This window comes from Selaginella moellendorffii, unplaced genomic scaffold, assembly GCF_000143415.4.
Source record: "Selaginella moellendorffii unplaced genomic scaffold, v1.0 SELMOscaffold_5, whole genome shotgun sequence".
NCBI classification, from domain to species: Eukaryota; Viridiplantae; Streptophyta; class Lycopodiopsida; order Selaginellales; family Selaginellaceae; genus Selaginella; species Selaginella moellendorffii.
The window spans coordinates 666,073-685,740 of record NW_003314266.1 but is presented as its reverse complement, the minus strand read 5'-3'; the positions used below and the strand labels follow the sequence as shown (position 1 = coordinate 685,740).

The following is a 19,668-nucleotide window of genomic DNA, read 5'->3' as shown; positions in this document are numbered from 1 at the left end:
TCTTCGTATTTGTATTGGGGGGTTTAGGGTTCTAGGAAATAGGCGAAATGCTAAAGGGCGCGGTGCGCTGGAGCAAGAAGCGCCTGGATCTCCAGGCCGTGATGGCGGCGCTGGATGAGGGCACCAAGCGAGGAGCATCGATCGACGAGGCAATGGCGAGCTTTAACGCCGCATTCTTGGAGCCGCGCCTTGTAGGTAGTGTGATCCGGCGAGTCCCCAGCTTAGCACTAGCGAGGAAGTTCTTCGATTGGTCTAGCAAGCAAGAGGGATACAGGCACGACGTCTACTGCTACACGAGACTGCTCCATCACCTCGTTCGAGCTCGCCGGACGAGAGAAGCGGTGAGATTCTTCAAGCGCGAGCTGTGCGCTCACTGCCGCCCAAGCCTCTACAGCTTCACGATCATCATCCAGTGCTTTTGCAACGTCAGGAATCCGGGGAGAGCTTGGAGATACCTCGGCTACATGAGATCGCTGGGAATTCCACCGGATGTCACTGCTTACAACGTTGTTCTCAAAGGCTACTGTGATCTCGGTAGAGTCGGGAGAGCGCTGATCAAGTTTGGAAAGATGGGCAAGACTTGCAAGCCCAACGTCGCGACTTACAACACCGTGATCAATGGCCTTTGCAAGTTTGGGAAGATCGACTGGGCCGTGTTCTTGTTCGAGAGGATGACCGGAGTGGAAGGATTGAGTTACTCCTACGAAGGTGACAAGACTATCATGAAATACAGGCATCTCTTCACCAGGCTTCCTCACGACTTGGTCGATCCGGATGGCTTCACTTACAGCACTTTGGTACACGGGCTATGCCAGGCCGAGAGACTGGAGGCCGCGATCAAAGTTTACGACATGATGCTGGAAGCCAACTACGATGGCGATGCCGGTGCTTACAACGCCATGGCCGATGGGTTTTGCAAGGAAAGGAGGGTGGACGAAGCTTTAGAGGTTTTGAAGACGATGATCCAGAGACGCTGCAAGCCGAGCGTGGTGACATACAACTGCATCATCAATGGTGTGTGCCAGTACAAGAACAGGATCGAGGAAGCTTATCGACTGTTTCAGCAGATGGTTGGAAGTGATTGTCCTCCGAATGCGGTCACTTACGGCACTATGATTCTCGGGCTCAGCAAGATTTACGAGGTCCAGCGCTGCTTGGAGCTTTTCAAAGGTATGAGCAAGGCTGGCTTGAGTCCCGACGGCTACGCCTATCACTCACTTATCTACGCGTTTGTCAAGGTACGCAAGCTCGACGAGGCAAAGTCGATCTTACAGGACGCCGCGAGAAACCATGTTGGTCCGGACGTGTACATGTACACGACGCTCATCAGCGGCTACTGCCGAGCTCGAAAGCCGAGGGTTGACGAGGCTTTGCTTCTCTTCCAAAACATGAAGGACAGGAGGGTGTGGCCAAACGTGATCACGTACAACATCGTGCTGCGAGGCCTTTGCAAGACTGGTCGATTCGACGAGGCTTACCAGATTTTCCAGGAGATGTTCAAAGTGAAATGCAGCCCGAACCGGATGACTTTCAAAGTCATGACCATGGGAATGATTCACTGCAGGAAAACGGACAAGTTTGAGAGGATTTTTATGGATATGGTGTACAAAGGACGGTGGCAAGGGGAGGGCCCGATACTAGAACAACACGGGTTGATCGGTGTCACGGACGAGGCGAGGAGGTAAGATCATTCTCCATCGAGTTTTTAGAAGTTAACACTTTGTAAATTCGCTCTTGTGTTTTTGCAGGGAATTTTTCATAAAGGCTGCTGCTTCCAGGGAACCTGGAAATCCGGTCGAGGCTATTCTCAAGGGCCAATACTACTAGTTTTCCACAACACGGACAAGATCTTCAGGTTCGTTCTGTACAACCGTTTTATTTTTCTTACTTTTTCTATTCTTTGCCTTTTCAGCATTTCAATTTTACCAAGTTCGACTAGCGAATGAGAACCAAATCTCCCGTCGTCGACTTTTAGAACTCTCGCTCTGATTCAAACCAACTGAAGTTTCAGCCGAATTTACATGACGTGGAGCTTATGTGTCGAGCATCTTCGCCACGTCATTGCAGCTTCGAACTGTGACTAGGTATGGCTGGAGCTGGGCTTGGCATCGCATTTGGAGGCAGCTCTTTCTTTGTTCGAGAACAGCCGGTCTTCAGGTGAGGAAGAGCATCTTTTCTCTCGTTTTGATTGTGGACTCTTCTGTGATAGAATTATGGCGACTTCCATGAAATCGGCACCTCTACAAATTCCATCCAAGAAAGTTGTGGTAAGCTCCTTCCTCGTGGGTTTTATCCAATTGGATGAATTTTTTGCTTTTCTAGCTGGGATGTGGAACGGTGGTGATCGACTATCTAGCTAGCGTGTCCGCTTTCCCTCAACCCGATGACAAGATACGATCTATCGATTTTCAGGTGCTGCATTTTAGTTCTTCTGTTTCATCTTCTAAGCTTTCCATTTGCAGTTTCAAGGCGGTGGAAACGTAGGGAACTCCTTGACTGGTGCCGCAAGGCTAGGATTGAAACCAGTGCTTATCTCTAAAGTACTCTCACTGTCCTTTTACAATCCTATTTTCTTAAGTGAAGCGGTGGTTTTGCCAGGTTGCAGATGATGCATTGGGCCTCAGAATTTTAGAAGAGCTGAAGAAAGACGGAGTTGATACTTCTCATGTTGTGGTCTGTATGCTGCATTGCATACACTATGTTCAATTTTCGGTCAGTGCAGGTGGCTAAGGGGGGTGTCTCACCATTCACTTACATCATCATCGACAAAGAGAGGTAACACTTTCAGCACCTTTTGTTTCAGTTTGATTGACTTTAAAGATACATGGCAGGTTAACAAGGACGTGTATCCACACTCCTGGACATCCTCCTATGTTGCCGACAGAGATAGACACGGCCACACTTTCCAGCGTCTTGCAGGGAACAGATCTTGTGTTTTTTGACTGTCGACTCACCGACACAGCCGTTAAAATTGCGAAGATGGTACGCGCTTTGAAAAGAAGATGTCATGCGTCAAGCTAATGGGACCCCTTTTGCAGGCTACGGAGCTAAAACTTCCCATTCTCGTGGACGCTGAAAAGAAGAGAGAATTTTTGGATGAGCTACTTGTCTACTGCGACTACATGGTTGCTTCATCACGGTTTCCGGAGGTTCGTCTTGAATTCTCGCTATCCTCTAAACTGGTGCACTCACGTCGTTGGTCAGGCATGGACGAACTCGAAAAACCTTGCTGAAGCACTACTTTGTGTAGCCTCAAAACTGCCGAAGTTGAAGTTTATAATTGTCACACTCGGGGCAGAGGGTTGCGTTATGCTTGAAAGAAGTACAACTAGTAAGTTCTGGCTACTGTTTTCCGTAGTTACCGTTTCGTTCTTTATTTTCAGCTGACCATGGAGAGACCATGGATGTCAATCAAACTCTCGACTCCTTACGGCAACAAGTATCCGCAATCAAGAGTCCTCAACCTCGCGTCGTATCGTCCAAGGTCTGGAAGAACTTCGTGTGGTTTTACTATATCTAATAGTTCGTGTGTACTTGATTTATACAGATGGGACGGCTTGTACCTTCGACTGGCTCAAGAATTGCGATTTTTGGAAGACTGATTGTTGGAACAGCTCAGGAGGTACCCGCGGCTCAACTGGCGGACACAACTGGAGCTGGCGATGCATTTGTTGGAGCTGTCATGTACTGTAAGGACGTTTTGCTCTCCTCCTTGTTTTGTGTCATTATAAGACGCGGCAAGGCTTGCTTGCAGCTCTATGCGCGGGATTCACTGCGGAACGGATGCTTCCTTTTGCAGCGACAGTGGTAATTGCTCTCAAGCTCTTGGTCGTGAATTATATGTTATACTTCGACCTTCTTCTTGCATATAAATTCGTCATGAAGCCTCTTTTCTCTCAGTGATCTTGCATTTCTAAAGCTCTTGTTCTTCGTTCTTATGTTCTTCCGTAAAGTTCATGTCTTTTCAAGTTCGCACAGACTGTTATCTTCTCAAATTCTCGAGCTAAAGTTTGGATTTCGTGTTTGATTCATTTTAGGCCGCTGCGAATTGCCAGGCTGTTGGAGCTCGTGCCGGTCTGCCAAGGCGAGACGATGCAAGGATCCTCCACATGCTACTCTGACAGGAGGTCGGGCGTTCGAATCCTGGGGCAGGCATCACAAAGATTTTAGAGTTATGCTTTGTTTTATTTTGTTGAGGCTAGGGTTTTTGCGATCTTTGTGGCAGCGTCTCCAATGATCCAGGTAGCCGTGATGCTCGCGTAGGGCCGATTCTACAGCGCCAGAGTAGTCTAGGGTTCTTGACGCAGCCATGGCGAATCTCACCGTCGGCTTGATTCTTGAGAAGGTGAGCTGTGTGGTTTGTCGGGGCTGGATTTCTCACGAATTTCTCGTGTAGATTGCGTCCAAGGACAAGGATTATCGGTATATGGCCACCTCCGATCTTCTCAATGAACTCCAGAAGGAGTCTTTTAAGGCCGACTCCGAGACCGAGAGGAAGGTGTCGCAGATTGTCCTCCAGCAGCTGGATGATGCCTCCGGGGATATTTCTGGAATCGCTGTGAAGTGGTACGTATATTTCTTGCGCTTCGTTTCGTTTCTAAGTTTTAGTTTGATGGTTTTTTTTTTCTTTTCTTTTTTCCTCAGCTTGGGTCCTCTAGTGAAGAAGGTAAATGAGAACAAAATCGTGGAGATTGTAGAGTCGCTTTGCACGAGGCTACTCACAGGAAAAGACCATCAGCGCGACATTGCCAGCATTGCTCTCAAGACTGTGGTGTCTGAGATCGCCAGTGGAACTGTTGCGCAGTGTGTCGTGGCTGCGTTGACACCGAAGCTGATCAAAGGCATCACTGCAACGGTGAGTTTACGCAATGTAGATCAGAAGATGGTTCGCCTGAGTTAATTTTTTTTTTTTCAGGACACGAGTACAGAGGTGAAGAGTGAATGCTTGGACATTCTTTGTGATGTTCTTCACCGGTTTGGGGCACTTCTAGTCCCAGAACACGAAAAGTTACTCAACGCCTTACTTGTGCAACTAAACTTGCAACGAGCTGGTCTGAGAAAACGTGCAATTCAGTGTTTAGGTACGAAGCTATTTTTCCACAAATGTACATCAACTTATCTTTTCTCGCGTAGCGACTTTGGCTGCTTGTATGTCCGATGATCTGTTGGGAAGGGCAACCGTCAGCGTGGTTGACTTGTTGAAGAATAAGGATGTGAAGCCCGACATGACTAGGACCAACATCCAAATGATCTGCGCCTTCTGGTATGACTGAGAAAATGTTTCAAGTATACTTTATTTTCCTTTACTGTACTTTTGTTTGTAGCCGTGCCGTGGGTTATCGTTTTGGGCCACATTTAAATGAAGTAGTTCCACTTCTAATAAGTTACTGTCAAAACGCCTCAGAAAATGACGATGAGCTTCGAGAAAACAGTCTGCAGGTTTGTGAAGTTTTTAAATTAGTCTTGCAAGGATTATCTGTTTGCACAGGCGCTGGAAAGTTTCGTGTTGCGCTGTCCACGAGATGTGGCAGAACATTGTGGCACCATTCTTGATCTCGCTCTGGAGTACTTGAGTTATGATCCCAATTTCACCGATGATATGGAGGAAGATCAGGATGAAGACATGGATGGCGAAGAAGAGGACGATGAGTAGGTTTTTATTACGTTTCCCCATCCTGCTGAAGTATTAAGAGCTATGTCTCAGGGAGAGCGCTGACGAGTACAGTGACGATGAAGATGTAAGCTGGAAGGTGCGGAGAGCTGCAGCAAAATGCCTTTCTGCAGTTATCTCATCGAGACCGGAGATGCTTTCGACACTTTACAGCAAGGTCCGTAAGTCTGCTCTCAAATGTTTCATACTCATCGATTTTTTTCAGGCATGCCCAAGGCTTATTGATAGATTTCGCGAAAGAGAAGAAAATGTGAAGGTAGCAACGTCACATTTGTTCTTGTTGAAGATCTCACTCTGAATAACAGATTGACGTGTTCAATGCATTCATTGATCTCTTGCGTCAAACTGGCAACGTGACAAAAGCGTCGTCTGAGATTAATCCATCAAGGTTTGTTCAATATGATTTTGAGTTGTTTAAATAACTTCAGTATGCAGTCCTTTATATATGCTTCAACAAGAAGTTCCAAAGGTTGTCAGAACTTTAAATCGTCAACTTCGTGAAAAATCGGTGAAAACAAGGGTATGGATGATTACTAGATCGATTCGTGGTTCTAAATTAGCTTTACGAAGGTGGGGGCATTTTCTGTGCTAAAAGAACTTGTGGTCGTTCTTCCCAATTGCTTATCGGACCACATGGCCTCGTTGCTGCCTGGAGTGGAGAAAGCTTTAAATGTCAGTACAGTTAATTGGCCTTTTGGATTTGAATCTAATTTTTTGGTCCCGCAGGATAAATCCTCCAACTCTAATCTGAAGATTGAGGCTTTGACATTTACACGATTGGTCATGCCGTCTCATTCTCCTTCAGTTTTCCATCCACACATTCAGGTTTGGTTCGCGCTGACGATTGTCATTTAATTTAACCAGTTGTTGCAGGCTCTCTCCGGTCCAGTTCTTGCTGCTGTTAATGAGCGTTATTATAAAGTTACTGCTGAAGCCTTACGTGTTTGTGGAGAGCTCGTGAAAGCCATTCGCCCTGATCAAGGTTCGACCTTCAACTTTGTACCGTATGTTCAACCTATTTACGGTGCAATATTGAAGCGCCTGACCGCTCAAGATCAAGATCAGGTATTTACAAACCTTAACCTGGACTTCCATTGATCTGAGCAAGACACTGCAGGAAGTTAAAGAATGCGCCATATTTTGTATGGGGCTGGTTGTTTCTATCCTTGGAGACAAGCTTGAGCGGGAACTTCCTGTTTCTTTGTCATTGCTTCTCGATCGCCTACGGAATGAGATCACACGGCTGACAGCTGTCAAGGTAAATTTTTCTTTATTCGCTGCCGGCCGTCAATAGTTCCTATTATGAAGGCATTTGCAACGATCGCGGAATCTCCGTTAAAGATCAACCTTAATGCCGTACTTGAACAAGTGATTGCGGAGCTAACGACGTTCTTGCGAAAGGTAACTTCACAAGCACCGAACTGTACCGCGGTACTTACCATACTTTTCTCGGCAGGCAAATAGAGCTTTGCGGCAAGCGTCTCTTGGTACTTTAAATGCTTTATTAGTTTCTTATGGTGATAAAATTGGTAATGCAAGCTACGATTCCATCATCACAGAGTTATCTGCGTTGATCAGGTCTATCTCGATTATTCTGTCTGAAACATGTGAATCTTTCTCTATTTTTTTCAGTGATGCGGACTTGCATATGGCAGCATTAGCTCTTGAGTTGTGTTGTACAATGATGGCTGATAAGAAGCATCATATTAGCGCTGGCAATGCTGTTCGCGAAAAAGTTCTGCCACAAGCTCTTGTTCTCGTAAGAAGTTCATTGCTTCAAGGACAAGCTTTACAGGTACTGAAGAATTCTTTTACTGCGTTTCCTAACCCACTTTTATGTCAGACTTTGCAAACATTTTTTGCATCACTGGTTCAATCGGCTAGCACCTTTGACATGCTACTTGAGGCCCTGCTGTCATCCGCCAAAAATTCGTCGTCCATGGGGGGGCCTGCCAGCAAGCAAGCGTTTCATTCTGTAGCACAGTGTGCAGCGGTGTTGTGCCTTGCTGCTGGAGATGCCAAGTGTCTATCAACAGTCGCAATGCTTGTGAACGGTCTCAAAACTGGCGGTCATGATGCGGTAAGAACTTTTGCTCTTTCTGTTTAATCTTTAACCGAAACTTTTATAGCATCAGCTGCTGTCACTCTTGTGTCTGGGAGAAATCGGCAGAAGGAAAGACTTAAGCTCCGTTCCCGATATAGAATCGGTTATTATCAGATCGTTCCAATCTCCTTCTGAAGAAATCAAGTCTGCTGCATCGTATGCACTGGGAAACGTAGCGGTCGGTAATTTATCGAAGTATTTACCTTTTATTCTAGGCCAGATAGATAGACAATCGAAATTGCAATATCTGCTTCTTCATTCATTGAAAGAGGTAGGTTCTTGTTTTTTCTTTTAACTTCTCGGTTTTTAATTTCAGTCTTGTTCAGGTTATAGCACGACAATCGTCTGATGAAGCTGGAAAAATTGAGCTGCAAGACGCGGACGTCCAAAAGATACTTTCTTTATTGTTCAATTATTGTGAAAGTGAGGAAGAAGGCGTCCGAAACGTTGTTGCAGAATGTCTTGGCAAGCTAGCACTTATTGAACCAGAAAGGCTCGTTCCTGCACTGAAGGTAAGCTCGATTGCTGAAATTCAAATCTAAGTTTCTTTTGCAGGCTCGGACATCCAGTACCTCTGCGTTTACAAGAGCAACAGTTGTTATCGCGATCAAATATACTATAGTTGAACGGCCTCAACCGATAGATGGGCATATCAAGCTTTGCATCTCTTCTTTTCTTATGCTTATCAAAGACGGAGATAGAGTAAGTGCTTACGTTTTTAGCGGGCTATTATAATCATTTTTGTTTCTGCTCGAATGCAGCATGTGAGACGGGCTGCAGTTTCGGCTTTGAGCACTGCTGGGCACAACAAACCGAGCCTTGTGAAGGAGCTGCTACCTGTGCTCTTTCCGCTTCTGTATGAACAGACAGTTGTAAAGGTACGATCTTTTCATTGGAGTCAGCATGTTATGTTTTTTAATCTCGTTTTGCAGAAAGAGCTTATAAGAACAGTGGATCTAGGTCCTTTCAAGCATACTGTGGATGACGGTCTGGAATTGAGGAAGGGTGCATTCGAGTGCGTTGACACTTTGCTGGACAGTTGCCTTGACCAAATTGACCCTTCGGCTTTCCTGACTTACTTGTTATCGGGCCTCAGCGGTACGTTCACAAGAGCTAGTTAAAGGCTCGTAACGCTCTTTCGGATTTGCAGATCACTACGACGTGAAAATGCCCTGTCACCTTATACTCTCGAAGTTGGCCGAAAAATGCCCATCCGCAGTAATAGCAGGTAAATTTGTTGGCGTAATCACAGGAACGAGTTTATTTCCTTCTTTATTTTTGTCTTGCAGTTCTGGACGTCCTAGTTGAGCCACTAGAGAAGACGGTTACCAACAAAACAAAACCGGATGCTGTCAAACAAGAGGTGGATCGAAACGAAGACATGATCCGGAGTGCACTTCGTGCCATTGATTCTCTGGACAGAATAAGGTACATACTTCTTTGGTTCGCTTCTGGATTCTGATGGTCTTGATTTTCCAGCGGAGAGTCCAGTCCGAGATTTAGAGCTTTCATCAATAACGTGGTGAAGAGTGGAACGCTGGCTGAAAAGTACAACGCCGTCCGCCACGAGAGTGATACTGTTGTTGCTGGGGACGTGATGGACATGAGCTAAGAGGTCATTCCCTTGATTTACGAGTTTGTGTTTGTTTGCTGCTTCAATTTTGGAGTGCGATCCCGTTTAGCAGAACTATTTTTCCATGCGGTACACACATCGGCTTTCTATCTAGCCATGTAATCACAGTGCAGAGAAAAACATTGCCAGTTCGCTGTAAGTCTCCAATTTGTCGCCATGCTCTTTGTTTTTCTTGCTATCGTTTTTAACACGTGGTTTCACATGGAGAGTAGCATAACTCGCCGTGTCCCATGGACGTGTTCTCTGCTGTTTTATGCAGTGTATAAGCGGCACGAGAAAATCCATCTTCGTGCCGATAGACAGGAGCGATGGACTTGGATTGGTACTCGCACAGCAGCTCAACATTGACGTCTTTCTTCGGGATGGTTCGTTTTCTCTTTAATTGGTCTTGATAGCATCTCACCATTTTGTTTTGCAGGTGACGCTTGGACTCAGACGCTTGAGGAGATGGTCCGTGGTTTACAGATGGAACCAAAGATCTGTGTGGCGCTCTGGTGAATGGAGATGGAGATATGGTAGCAAGCCGGCTGAAAAGCAGCAGGTACCCTGTTTCGCTTGTGTTTTTCATTGAGATCTTTGAGGATTTGGGAAGGCACTCCTTTTGTTGTACAAAGTTCTGACTTTTAAGGTTCTGTGAACTGGGAGGAAGCGAATTGCCCCCTTTTACTCACTGTTCAGTAACTTCTCCAGGTATTTGTGTAGCAGGTTCTGATCAGATTTGTTTTGAGCGAGTAGATCAATCTACGCTGGAGCTGTTAGTGCACTGGCAACTTGAAAATCCAGTGCTGTCCGGTTGATCTTTTCAACGATGCGAACAGTGCATCCGTGCTCGTCAACTCTGGTCCATCCATCCCGAGAGACGTCACCCGTTGCCTCGACAGTTATGGCCACTTCTTTCGACACAACACCCAGAGCTGTGGAGTTCACAGCGACTGCAGCCGCCACTACTTCACCCAGAGGATTGGCCTGGACAACGCAAGAACAGATTCAGGGAAGAAAAGATAGAACAGATGGGACGTACTGCATGGACGTAGGCCGGGTTCTTCGTCTTGAGCTCATGGACAGTGCGTAGCAGCTTGTGGACTAGACAGGACTCGGGTGTCCGGTGCCGGTGCCGGGATCTCAGATGGTTAAGGAAGGCCTTCTCGGGGGATACTTTCTCCGTCACATCCAGGGGCAGCAGCGTCACTCTCAGACCGGAACAAAGAACTATCTCGGCTGCGAGCGGGTCCAGGAACATGTTAAACTCGGCTTTGGAGTTCTCCTCCACGGTGAAAACGTTGCCGGGGCGCGAGATGGATCCGCCCAGCACGTAGACTTCCTGGTAAAAGCCTGTGAATGCGAGATCAAAGGGAAAGAAGCCTTGGACGTCACCTCGATGAGATCTTTGAGAGCTTGGTTCCTCGTCGCGGTAAGAAACTCCGCCAGGTTTGTAACAGGGCCCCCGGCGACGACCGTGAGCTTTGCGGATCCGCCCAGGCCGCGCAACGCGTCGGTGATCACCTCGGTTGAAGTTTGGAGCTGTGATCTCCCAGAGTACCTGAACAGTAGAAGATGAGGAAGAAAAGGAGAAGGTTTGGATAACTTTGGGACCTTCGAGGACTACGAGGAAGGCTTCGTGCAAGGCCGTAGAGGGTGTCCGAGTCGAGCAAGCCGCTAGTGCCTTGAGGGACCGCTCGCCTGTACTTACAGTCTCCAGTGGCGTTGGAGTAAGCTTGGCCGCGAGCAAAGAGAGCTCCCATCCCCACACTCACATCGTCCCTTCCCATCATGTCCAGCACATCATACACCGTATCGATCGAGGCCGCGTTTGCAAAGCCATTGCCGGACACTGTGATTGCCTGTTTCATCAAACTTTGCCACTTTAGCTCCTTTCTCTTTCTTTCTCTTTTCTCTTTTTCTTTTTTCCTTCTTTGGTATCGCAATCACCTTGAGTTCAACGATTGTCCTTGGTACCTTGAGGAGATAGACGAGCGTGAGAATATCTCCGGGGCTCATGTCCATGTCGAATAACAAAGCCTTGCCTTTGCCAAGTCTCTTGGGCCCGCTCGAGTTGACCCTGTACTGGTTTTCTCGGATGGACGGCGTCTGCCTTTGGAAGGTGAATCGAGCAGACTGGTGTGGAGAGTTTAGTGCCTATACGAAAAAGAAAGAGAAAAGCGATTAGAGGATAGACCTTAAGATGCTTACGTTGATGAAGCTCGAGTAGAATTCTTTGTCGAGCACCTTGCTCGTGTGAGTCTTTTCATTGTTCTCGTATGAAAGTTTTGCTCGTCCTACTACCTGGACCAAGACCCCACCACCACTTTTACAGTTCTTTGTTATCACCGTCCTTCCATCCTAGAAAACCAATGTGAAAGGAGGATTGCATGTAACTAAGTACCTTGCAAATGCCTTCGCCCCGAGGAACATAGCAGAATGGATCTCTCAAGCCCGTCTGAACGTGGCCGCTGTGGACGTCACCCTTCTCGAGCCCAAACTTCCGCCATCTTTTGGTTTCAAAGAGAGGATTGGAGCCATCCCGGACGCCGTAAGGCTCGTTGGACGTGACAATAGTTACGAGTGCTGGATCTATGGTTCCAAACTCGTTTTTGGAAGCATCGTGCCCATTGAGCATCCCCGATATTGCGATAGCTGATGTGAATGAATCCCAGAGATAGAAATACTGCCATAAACATCACATTACAATTCCTGCAAATATGCACACAACGTTTCACCTGAGAAAAGGCATCAGGCCAGATATGCTTGAGCATGCTGAGCATATGATATGTATAGTTTGCCTCGAGGCTGTTCATGCTTCTTTCCAGAGCCGTGATAAGTTCCTGAGTGACTGGAACAGTATCAGTTGCTTCCAAGGGGACCAAAGTTATAGCCAGCCCAGAGTGAAAAACCTGAAAGCTTCACCATATACTAAGAATACAGATGAAAGTCCCTACATAATCTTGGACCTGATAAGAAGCAAATGGGTCTGCGAAGATGTTAAACTCGGCTCTTGGGTTGCTCTCAGTTCCAGTGAACAAATTGCCACTCTCCCCACCACCCATGATGTAGACATGCTGGATGTTCTTCTTGACCTCTGGGTGTGTCATGAGCAGCAGTGCAAAATTTGTGTGGGATCCTGTGAGCAGCACTGTGTTTGATCCTGTTGACAATGCCTCGAGCAGAACTTCCTGGGAGCTTCTTTGCTTCCCTGGGATGTAGTGTCTCTCCCCCTTGCAAGTGTTATTCTTTTCTCTAGTTCCACAAGAGAAAGAGGAAGAACTTAAGCATATTACCTGAGGTAAGAACTGGCTTCTGAGTCCATAATGCGTGTCCACATCAAGGCTCCCCGCTCCTCTTCCTGGTGGAATGGCTTGCCTGTATCTACAACTCCCACAGGTGTAAAGCATCTGCCAAAGTATAAGCTGTAGTTTATACCAAAAAGAAGTGGAGGAAATGAAAAACTCAAGAAGAACTTTGTGTTTCTTCTGAAAGGAACAACCTTCCACTTTGTGGGTGCTCCATCCAAACAAAAGAAGTGGAAAGAAGGAGAAGGAGAGAGAAAGGAGAGCATGGAAGATTTGAGAGGAGACATTTTACCTGATCAATAATTGGCACATAGCCTCCAACATTTGGCTGGATTGTGCCATCTTGTGTGATGCCTCCCTCCCCTCCGACACCGATGGCGATGTCATCCCGGCCCATGGTGAACAAGAGATCATATACCATGTTGACTCCAAAACCCGGATTTACCCATGCATTTGAGTCTAAGGTGATTGCCTGCAAGGCAGCAGAAGAACCACCTTCTTTATCAAAAGCATTGCAGGTTGCAAGAATGATATCAATGTGATACGCAAGACATGATGCAAGAAAACCGTGTGCAGAAAGACTTGCCTTGAGATTTATAAGAGATCTGTTTTGCTTGAGAATGTAGAGAATTGCCAAAACATCCTCCACGTCAAGGTCAGTGTCAAGGACCAAGTTCTTTGGAACAGCCGCAGCAGCATCTTTGCCTCTGAATTGATCATGAGCGAGAACTGGAGGCAATGGAAACAAGAGCAAGAGCACAGCGAGGAGGAGATGAACGGTTTGCACCATCGAGTAGCAGGAACTAAACCTTTCTAAACCTGAAGACCTGTTCTACGAGCACAGCAGCAAAAACCAAACTTTCCTCTCTAGGAGGAGAGGATTCAGTCAATGCAGCTATTGTTTTGCTCTAGAGAGATTCCAGACCATGATCGCAACGCTGTTGGAAAGCTGCAAAGAAAAACACACGGGGGAATTCAAATATCTTTGGGAGGAGCAGACGAGACGCCGGAAATATCAGAGCTCGGAGAGGAGGATGCCTTAAATATGGTGGTGGTGTTGGTGGTGAGACAATCGATTGTCCGCGCTGCTGCCACTCAGGGGAGGCTCATGATCGTTGTTTGGCTGGTGTTTGCCCAATGAGATGAGAAAGGAAAGGAGGAGGAGCGGCACTTTGCTCCCACTGTTACTGCCTTTCTTCCCTTTGTGGCCGCCTGTGATAACAGGAATGGTGCCCATGTATTTATAAGGAGTGGGGGTAACGAGAGAGTTCCAGTGGCATTTGCTTTCTAGATGGAGGACTAAAAGATAAATCAAATGGCTCTTGGGAATTTCGATTCACCAAGCTCGATCCCAAAAGGATGAAAAGAAAGGAGGAATGTCCTCCCTTGGAATGAACATTTTCGAAGACATTTCAATATTATACGCCACCTCTTGGAGCTCTTACCATCAAATCAAACTCCATCCCAAGTTCAAAGTTTTCTCGGTAAGCTGGTGAGCAACTTCGACGATTTCTTTGAATCTTTCAACTCAAAAGCGCGAGCTCAGAGGGCATGATGATGCAAGCAAGCAAGCTTTACTATATATTGCGTGCAAAATGATGTCGGCTTTCTCCTTTCAGATGTCTTGTGGCTCCAGCAGAATGAGAAATGAAGGTCACTGGAACACCTGGTGATTTCATGAATTGCCACCACCTTGCTTCTATGCTGCTCCTGTTCCTGCTTCTGTCGCTGCTGCTGGGCTTGGATTCTATATTATGAAGCAGAATATGTGCATATAAAGTAATGGCTGGGCATGCAAAACTGTATGCCAACCAGCTAAAACCTCTAATTCTTTATACCCATCAATGGAAGGAGGGGACCTCTCCCCTTCTCTACAGGAACTTACACTGGTTTGGCTTTTTAGGTGCATTGTATGCACAACTTTTCTTGTATCTTGCTGCTGATCTATTGCAAGCCTTGTAAGCAATGCGGGAAAAAGACCTGGAATCTACAAGATTAAACTAGCACGGCATGTATAAGTTGGTCGCTTGCGAGCCGCAATCTAGCAACAAATGGAATCATGGCCGCCATGATAATAACAATGCATTTTTTCTAACCTGGATATTTGTGCACTGTCCGTATGGAGCTCGCAAATCAGCTCCCTCGGTGCGTAAGAGCTTTACACTTGGAAGCTCACTATGTGGGCTTTTTCCAAGGTTAGTTTATCATCACCTCAATCTAAACTTTGTGGATTTGATGGTCGGGCTTTATCTTCACCCCTGTACCAGATCATTGATCTAGCTCTCCTTCGGACAAAGCCACAATTTTAAAAATCAAGGTCAGCGAGGAGTCAAAGTCGTTTCTAAAGTTTGTCTCGGGCAAATGCCTTGCAATCCAAATGAGTATAAAGGAGGCTCCGGTTTTTTTCAGTTTTTGTGCGAGTCGTTTCTTTGCAAAGGTAAGGCGTGCTTTGTTGTTGCACCACTCCCAGGAGTCTAATCGGTACCACTTCCATTTTGGCCGTGGTACAACTTGAGAGTGCTGGCCAGCCTTTCAATCTAATGCCATTGTCTACCCAAGTATAAATGCTGACTTTGGATCGGAAATGACGTAAAGTTTGATCATCACATCCACGAAAACTGGTTTGTGTGTGTTTGTGAAATTCCAAGAGTTTTGAACTCAAAAGAATTGTCTTTGAATCTTGCAAGGAAGAATAAAAAACTTCATTGTCGTGTGAGCTTTCACTTTCCAGATGTAACTTTTCTTGATTTAGAAGAAGATCTGAGTTGTCCAAGGCTGGGCTTTTCTTTTCTTTTCCACATTATCGAGAAATCCTTGCGCCCCTTTGAGGAAACACCGTGGCAAACCAATGCCTCAAGTCCACTGCCACTTCCAAAGACTCCATAAACCAATGCCTCAAGTCCACTGCCACTTCCAAAGACTCCATCGTGGAGGGATACGCATCGCGATCGAGGCAATGCGTGACGTGAGAGACGTGATTTTAGGTGTGTTTGAAAATGAGAGGGCCTCGGCTCGCAAGGCGATCCATCCACCATCAACACGTACCTCGCCAACCGTCTCGTCCAAATGTATGTCCACGCCAAGAACGTCTTCTCGTGGAATGTGATGATCCATGGCAGCGTGGAAAACGGCGACATCCGGCAGGCCAGGGCACTGTCCCAGGCAATGGATCGCAGGAACGTCATGTCGTGGACGACGATGGTGAGCGCTTATGCCCGAAAGGAGGGCGATTCCCTCCTTGCGCCATTGTTCTTGGAGAGAATGCCGCAGTGGAGCGTCGTGCCGTGGAACGCCATGCGCGGATCGCTCGTCCACGACGTCGAGTTGGGCCTCGCTCGCAGGTTCTTTGAGATCGCGCCCAAGAGAGACGTGATCGCCTGGAACACGATGATTACGGCCTACTCCCATGAGCGGGAGCTTTAGATCCCGAGCTTTCACTTTGACAGGATGCCGTAGAGAGATTTGGTGTCGTCAGTTACTGCGGCTTACGCATATCTTGGAAGATTAGTTGACGTGAAGAAAATCTTCGATTCAACGCCGCAACAGTATGTTTTATCGTGGAACACAATAGTCACAGCATTTGCCTTAAACAGGCATCTAGATTATGCAAGCTTTAGTTTTCATCAGCAATGTACTCTCTTGGAACGCAATCTTCGGTGTCTTTGCTAGCGCTGGCTTTGTTGATGTTGCGGAGAACATCTTCCAGTCCATGGACTAGAGAGAATCTGTGTCGTCGAACTCTCTGATACCAGGGAGACGTTTCGTGCGATGGTTTTGAATGGTTTCTTTCCGGACAGTCTCGCAATCCCCTCGGCTTGCACCCTCGATGGAAGGCTTCAAGACTCGTGGAACTGTTACGCATATGCAACGCAGAACTTTGGCATCGTTCGGACTGGCGAATACGAAAATGTGCGCTCTTGGGTATGGTCGAAGAGACTTTCTTCGTCGTCGACGGTGAATCCTATTCCATCGATGCGAGGCGTGGAAGAAAGGCCCGTGTTTCTTTGCCTCCACGCCTACTACCCTTGCAGTGTAAAAAGGTTTAGCTATGGCTTCGAAGATGCTGAGGCGCTTCTCCTCGAGCGTGGCGAACTTCAATCAGGGGCGGATAGTTTTCACCAGGGAAAACGAGCTCGCGGCGCTGAATGGGCTGTAGCCGCTGTAGGTGACTCGGTAACGGGAGGCAACTTAGTTGTGGTGAGTGGACCGAAGGATTCGGGGAGTGCCCTCCTGCGGAGGCAAGGTGAGGGTGAGTATCCCGCTGACATGCGCGGCTCGATTTCTCCGAGGGGTGTTGCCCGACTGTTCAAGTCCAGCTTTTTACCCGCCGAGCTGGAAAGCTGGAGTGTTCTCAAGGACCAGATGGACAAGGCAGACGACCGTCCTTGCAGCTATCAAGTCCTACGGTGTCTCTTGTAATAGCCTGGTTCTGAAAGGTGGCGGGGACTATGCTAAGGTCTATCCGACGATCGTTCTGGATGAGGCCAGCTGGTTGTGCACTTGGACCACAGATCCAGCGACCAAGAAAGAGCTCGACCAGCTGCTCGCTTTCTTTGTGATGGTGACGAAGCAGGAGCACATCATGAATGTGGTGCTGGCATCCTCGGAGAACTTCTTTGGGACTTGGCTTGCGGCCTACAAAGGCAGCCTCCGAGCGGACACTTTACACGTAGGCGATTTGCGTGAAGCGGAAGCTCGCCAGTTCTTTGAGACGCTCCTACCGACGGGTTCTGATGGAGTGTCTGACGAGTTGTGGAAGGACATATACAGCCATATGGGTGGACGGATGGGCTTACTAGCCAGAGCTGCTGGGAGCATTGAGTCATGGGAGGCTGTGAAGGCCTCGCTTCTCTCAAGCTGCTGTTTGGAGGTCCGGCTTGCTTGCTTTCCAGAGGCCCTCCCTGCCAACAAGCCTAGCAAGCCGTGCTGGACCAAGGACGATTGGAAGGCCGTAGTGTCCACCTTGGTGAAACACAAGGACGGTATTACGCCCTACATGACGCTCTGCAACAAGCTTTCCGTGGGCAAGGTGAACAGTCTCATCGAGTATGACCTCCTGCAGTATAGGACACTTGCAGCTTGGGGTAAATCCCGGAGAAGGACTGGCCCCTTGTCATGCCATCGACGTCGCTTCACTTTCGAGCTATGCAGCGGCTGGCCAAAACTTTGTAGAATCATCAGGGAACGAGATATGCGAGGGTGATTTCAATTTGGTCATAGACTTGATTTTCACATTCCGTTGACTTTCGTCAACTTTGATTCATAGAGGAAAATAGTGGTTAGAACCTATTTTCGTATTTGCGTCCATGGATGAAGAGAGTGCTCAAGCAATGCCTCAAGTCCACTGCCACTTCCAAGCACTCCATCGTGGAGAGCTACGCATCGAGATTGAGGCAGTGTGGCATCGGAAGAGACGTGAGAGAGGGGAGGAGGATTCACCGTGAGCTCCTCGACTCACAAGGCGATCCATCCACCACCAACACGTACCTCGCGAACCATCTCGTCCAAATGTATGCCCAGTGTGGGCATTTGCAGGAATCCCGGGAAGCTTTTGACGAGATCCACGCAAAGAACGTCTTCTCGTGGAATGTGATGATCTATGGCAGCGTGGAAAACGGCGACATCCGGCAGGCCAGGGCGCTGTTCGAGGCAATGGATCGCAGGAACGTCGTGTCGTGGACGACGATGGTGAGCGCTTATGCCCGAAAGGAGGGCGATTCCCGCCTCGCACAATTGTTCTTTGAGAGAATGCCGCAGTGGAGTGTCGTTCCGTGGAACGCCATGCTCGGATCGCTCGTCCACGATGGCGAGTTGGGCCTCGCTCGCAGCTTCTTTGAGATCGCGCCCGAGAGAGACGTAATCGCCTGGAACACGATGATTACGGCCTACTCCCATGAGCGGGAGCTCCAGTTCGCGAGCTTTCTCTTCGACAGGATGCCGCAGAGAGATTTGGTGTCGTGGAGCACCATTACTGCTGCTTACGCACATCTTGGAAGATTAGTTGACGCAAAGAAAATATTCGATTTAACGCCGCAACAGTGTGTTTTATCGTGGAATACAATAGTCGCAGCATTTTCCTCAAATGGGCATTTGGATTATGCAAGATTTATGTTTGACCGGATGCCACATCGCAATGTAATCTCTTGGAACGCAATCTTGGGTGCGTATGCTAGCGCTGGATTTGTAGAGATGACTGATAATATCTTCCAGTCCATGGACGAGAGAGATTCCGTGTCATGGAACTCTCTGATATCCGGATATTCTCACTGGGGTCACGGTTGTATGGCCAGAGAAACGTTTCGTGCGATGGTTTTGAATGGTTTCTCTCCGGACAGTGTGACGCTTCTCGCAATCCTCTCAGCTTGCAGCGTCGATGGAAGGCTTCAGGACTCTTGGAACTGCTACACATATGCAACGCAGGACTTTGGCATCGTTCAGACTGGCGAACACTTGTTTTGCGTGGTGGATCTCATGGGAAAATGCGGCCTCTTGAGTATGGTGGAAGAAACTACTGATTTTCTGGTTTCTTCGTCATCGACTGTGAATCCTATTCCATGGACTGTCATGTTGGGCGCATCCAAAATGCACGACGATGCGAGGCGTGGGAGAATGGCCGTGGAGAAGCTCATGGAGCTGGAGCCGGAAAACTTCTCCTCTTATGTGCTTTTATTTTGAGGAATGGTTTGGCCAACTTTCTCTCAACAGTTTACCTTAAGCTAGCCATCTGTGTATTTCATCTATAAATCCACACACAAATTGGAAAGAGTTCGTTCTGGTGAATTATATCTTGATTGCATTTCACATTTGGTCATGATAAATATAATGTTGTGCCCTAGGGCGTGAACGAGAAAACAACTGTTAAGCATGGGAGAGCAAGGAGAAGCACGAGAAGGCTCGATGCTGGGTGAGTGCCCTCTTTCCTTCCTCCCCGATTGCCCTCTTTTTCTCCCCTCATGGCTGTGATTTTTTGTTG

General features: G+C 47.5%; 5 protein-coding genes across 7 annotated transcripts; 4 read left to right on the top strand and 1 right to left on the bottom strand.

Annotated features, from left to right (window-relative positions):
• The first annotated feature begins 49 nt into the window (after positions 1–49).
• On the top strand, positions 50–2,042 carry LOC9659667 (pentatricopeptide repeat-containing protein At1g62910). Its single transcript, XM_024669496.1, has 3 exons — positions 50–1,681; positions 1,749–1,855; positions 1,913–2,042. The coding sequence occupies exons 1-2, from the start codon at positions 102–104 to the stop codon at positions 1,825–1,827; spliced, it is 1,659 nt and encodes a 552-aa protein (XP_024525264.1). The 5' UTR covers positions 50–101; the 3' UTR covers positions 1,828–1,855; positions 1,913–2,042.
• LOC112344564 (ribokinase-like) lies at positions 1,917–4,217 on the top strand. Of its 2 annotated transcripts, XM_024669498.1 has the most exons (13): positions 1,920–2,157; positions 2,210–2,267; positions 2,323–2,412; positions 2,463–2,540; positions 2,599–2,673; positions 2,723–2,775; positions 2,832–2,982; positions 3,039–3,149; positions 3,205–3,331; positions 3,384–3,484; positions 3,548–3,689; positions 3,755–3,807; positions 4,038–4,217. In XM_024669498.1, exons 1-13 carry the CDS (start codon positions 2,087–2,089, stop codon positions 4,119–4,121), a joined length of 1,194 nt encoding a protein of 397 aa, XP_024525266.1. In that variant the 5' UTR covers positions 1,920–2,086; the 3' UTR covers positions 4,122–4,217. The 2 variants fall into 2 exon arrangements, with proteins under 2 accessions (XP_024525265.1, XP_024525266.1); XM_024669497.1 differs by lacking the exon at positions 4,038–4,217 and having other exon boundaries at positions 1,917–2,157; positions 3,755–4,024.
• LOC9659666 (cullin-associated NEDD8-dissociated protein 1) lies at positions 4,210–9,547 on the top strand. Of its 2 annotated transcripts, none has more exons than XM_024669494.1 (27): positions 4,210–4,345; positions 4,397–4,566; positions 4,645–4,855; positions 4,916–5,081; positions 5,134–5,263; positions 5,325–5,439; positions 5,489–5,649; positions 5,705–5,828; positions 5,877–5,927; positions 5,977–6,059; positions 6,107–6,191; positions 6,242–6,343; positions 6,398–6,496; positions 6,545–6,736; positions 6,789–6,929; positions 6,980–7,072; positions 7,128–7,249; positions 7,304–7,466; positions 7,515–7,751; positions 7,801–8,046; positions 8,102–8,287; positions 8,331–8,477; positions 8,537–8,653; positions 8,708–8,873; positions 8,926–9,003; positions 9,065–9,203; positions 9,255–9,547. In XM_024669494.1, exons 1-27 carry the CDS (start codon positions 4,310–4,312, stop codon positions 9,385–9,387), a joined length of 3,693 nt encoding a protein of 1,230 aa, XP_024525262.1. In that variant the 5' UTR covers positions 4,210–4,309; the 3' UTR covers positions 9,388–9,547. The 2 variants fall into 2 exon arrangements, with proteins under 2 accessions (XP_024525262.1, XP_024525263.1); XM_024669495.1 differs by having other exon boundaries at positions 7,807–8,046; positions 9,255–9,540.
• Positions 9,548–9,950: 403 nt separating this feature from the next.
• On the bottom strand, positions 9,951–13,485 carry LOC112344613. Its single transcript, XM_024669685.1, has 11 exons — positions 12,988–13,485; positions 12,684–12,797; positions 12,357–12,620; positions 12,126–12,299; positions 11,792–12,073; positions 11,599–11,748; positions 11,338–11,544; positions 11,002–11,249; positions 10,783–10,948; positions 10,430–10,729; positions 9,951–10,374 (listed from the first exon to the last, which is right to left on the bottom strand). Exons 1-11 carry the CDS (start codon positions 13,483–13,485, stop codon positions 10,150–10,152), a joined length of 2,628 nt encoding a protein of 875 aa, XP_024525453.1. The 3' UTR covers positions 9,951–10,149.
• A 4,520-nt stretch (positions 13,486–18,005) lies between these two features.
• On the top strand, positions 18,006–19,370 carry LOC112344612 (pentatricopeptide repeat-containing protein At4g02750-like). Its single transcript, XM_024669684.1, has one exon. It carries the CDS (start codon positions 18,006–18,008, stop codon positions 19,368–19,370), a length of 1,365 nt encoding a protein of 454 aa, XP_024525452.1.
• The last annotated feature ends 298 nt before the right edge of the window (positions 19,371–19,668 follow it).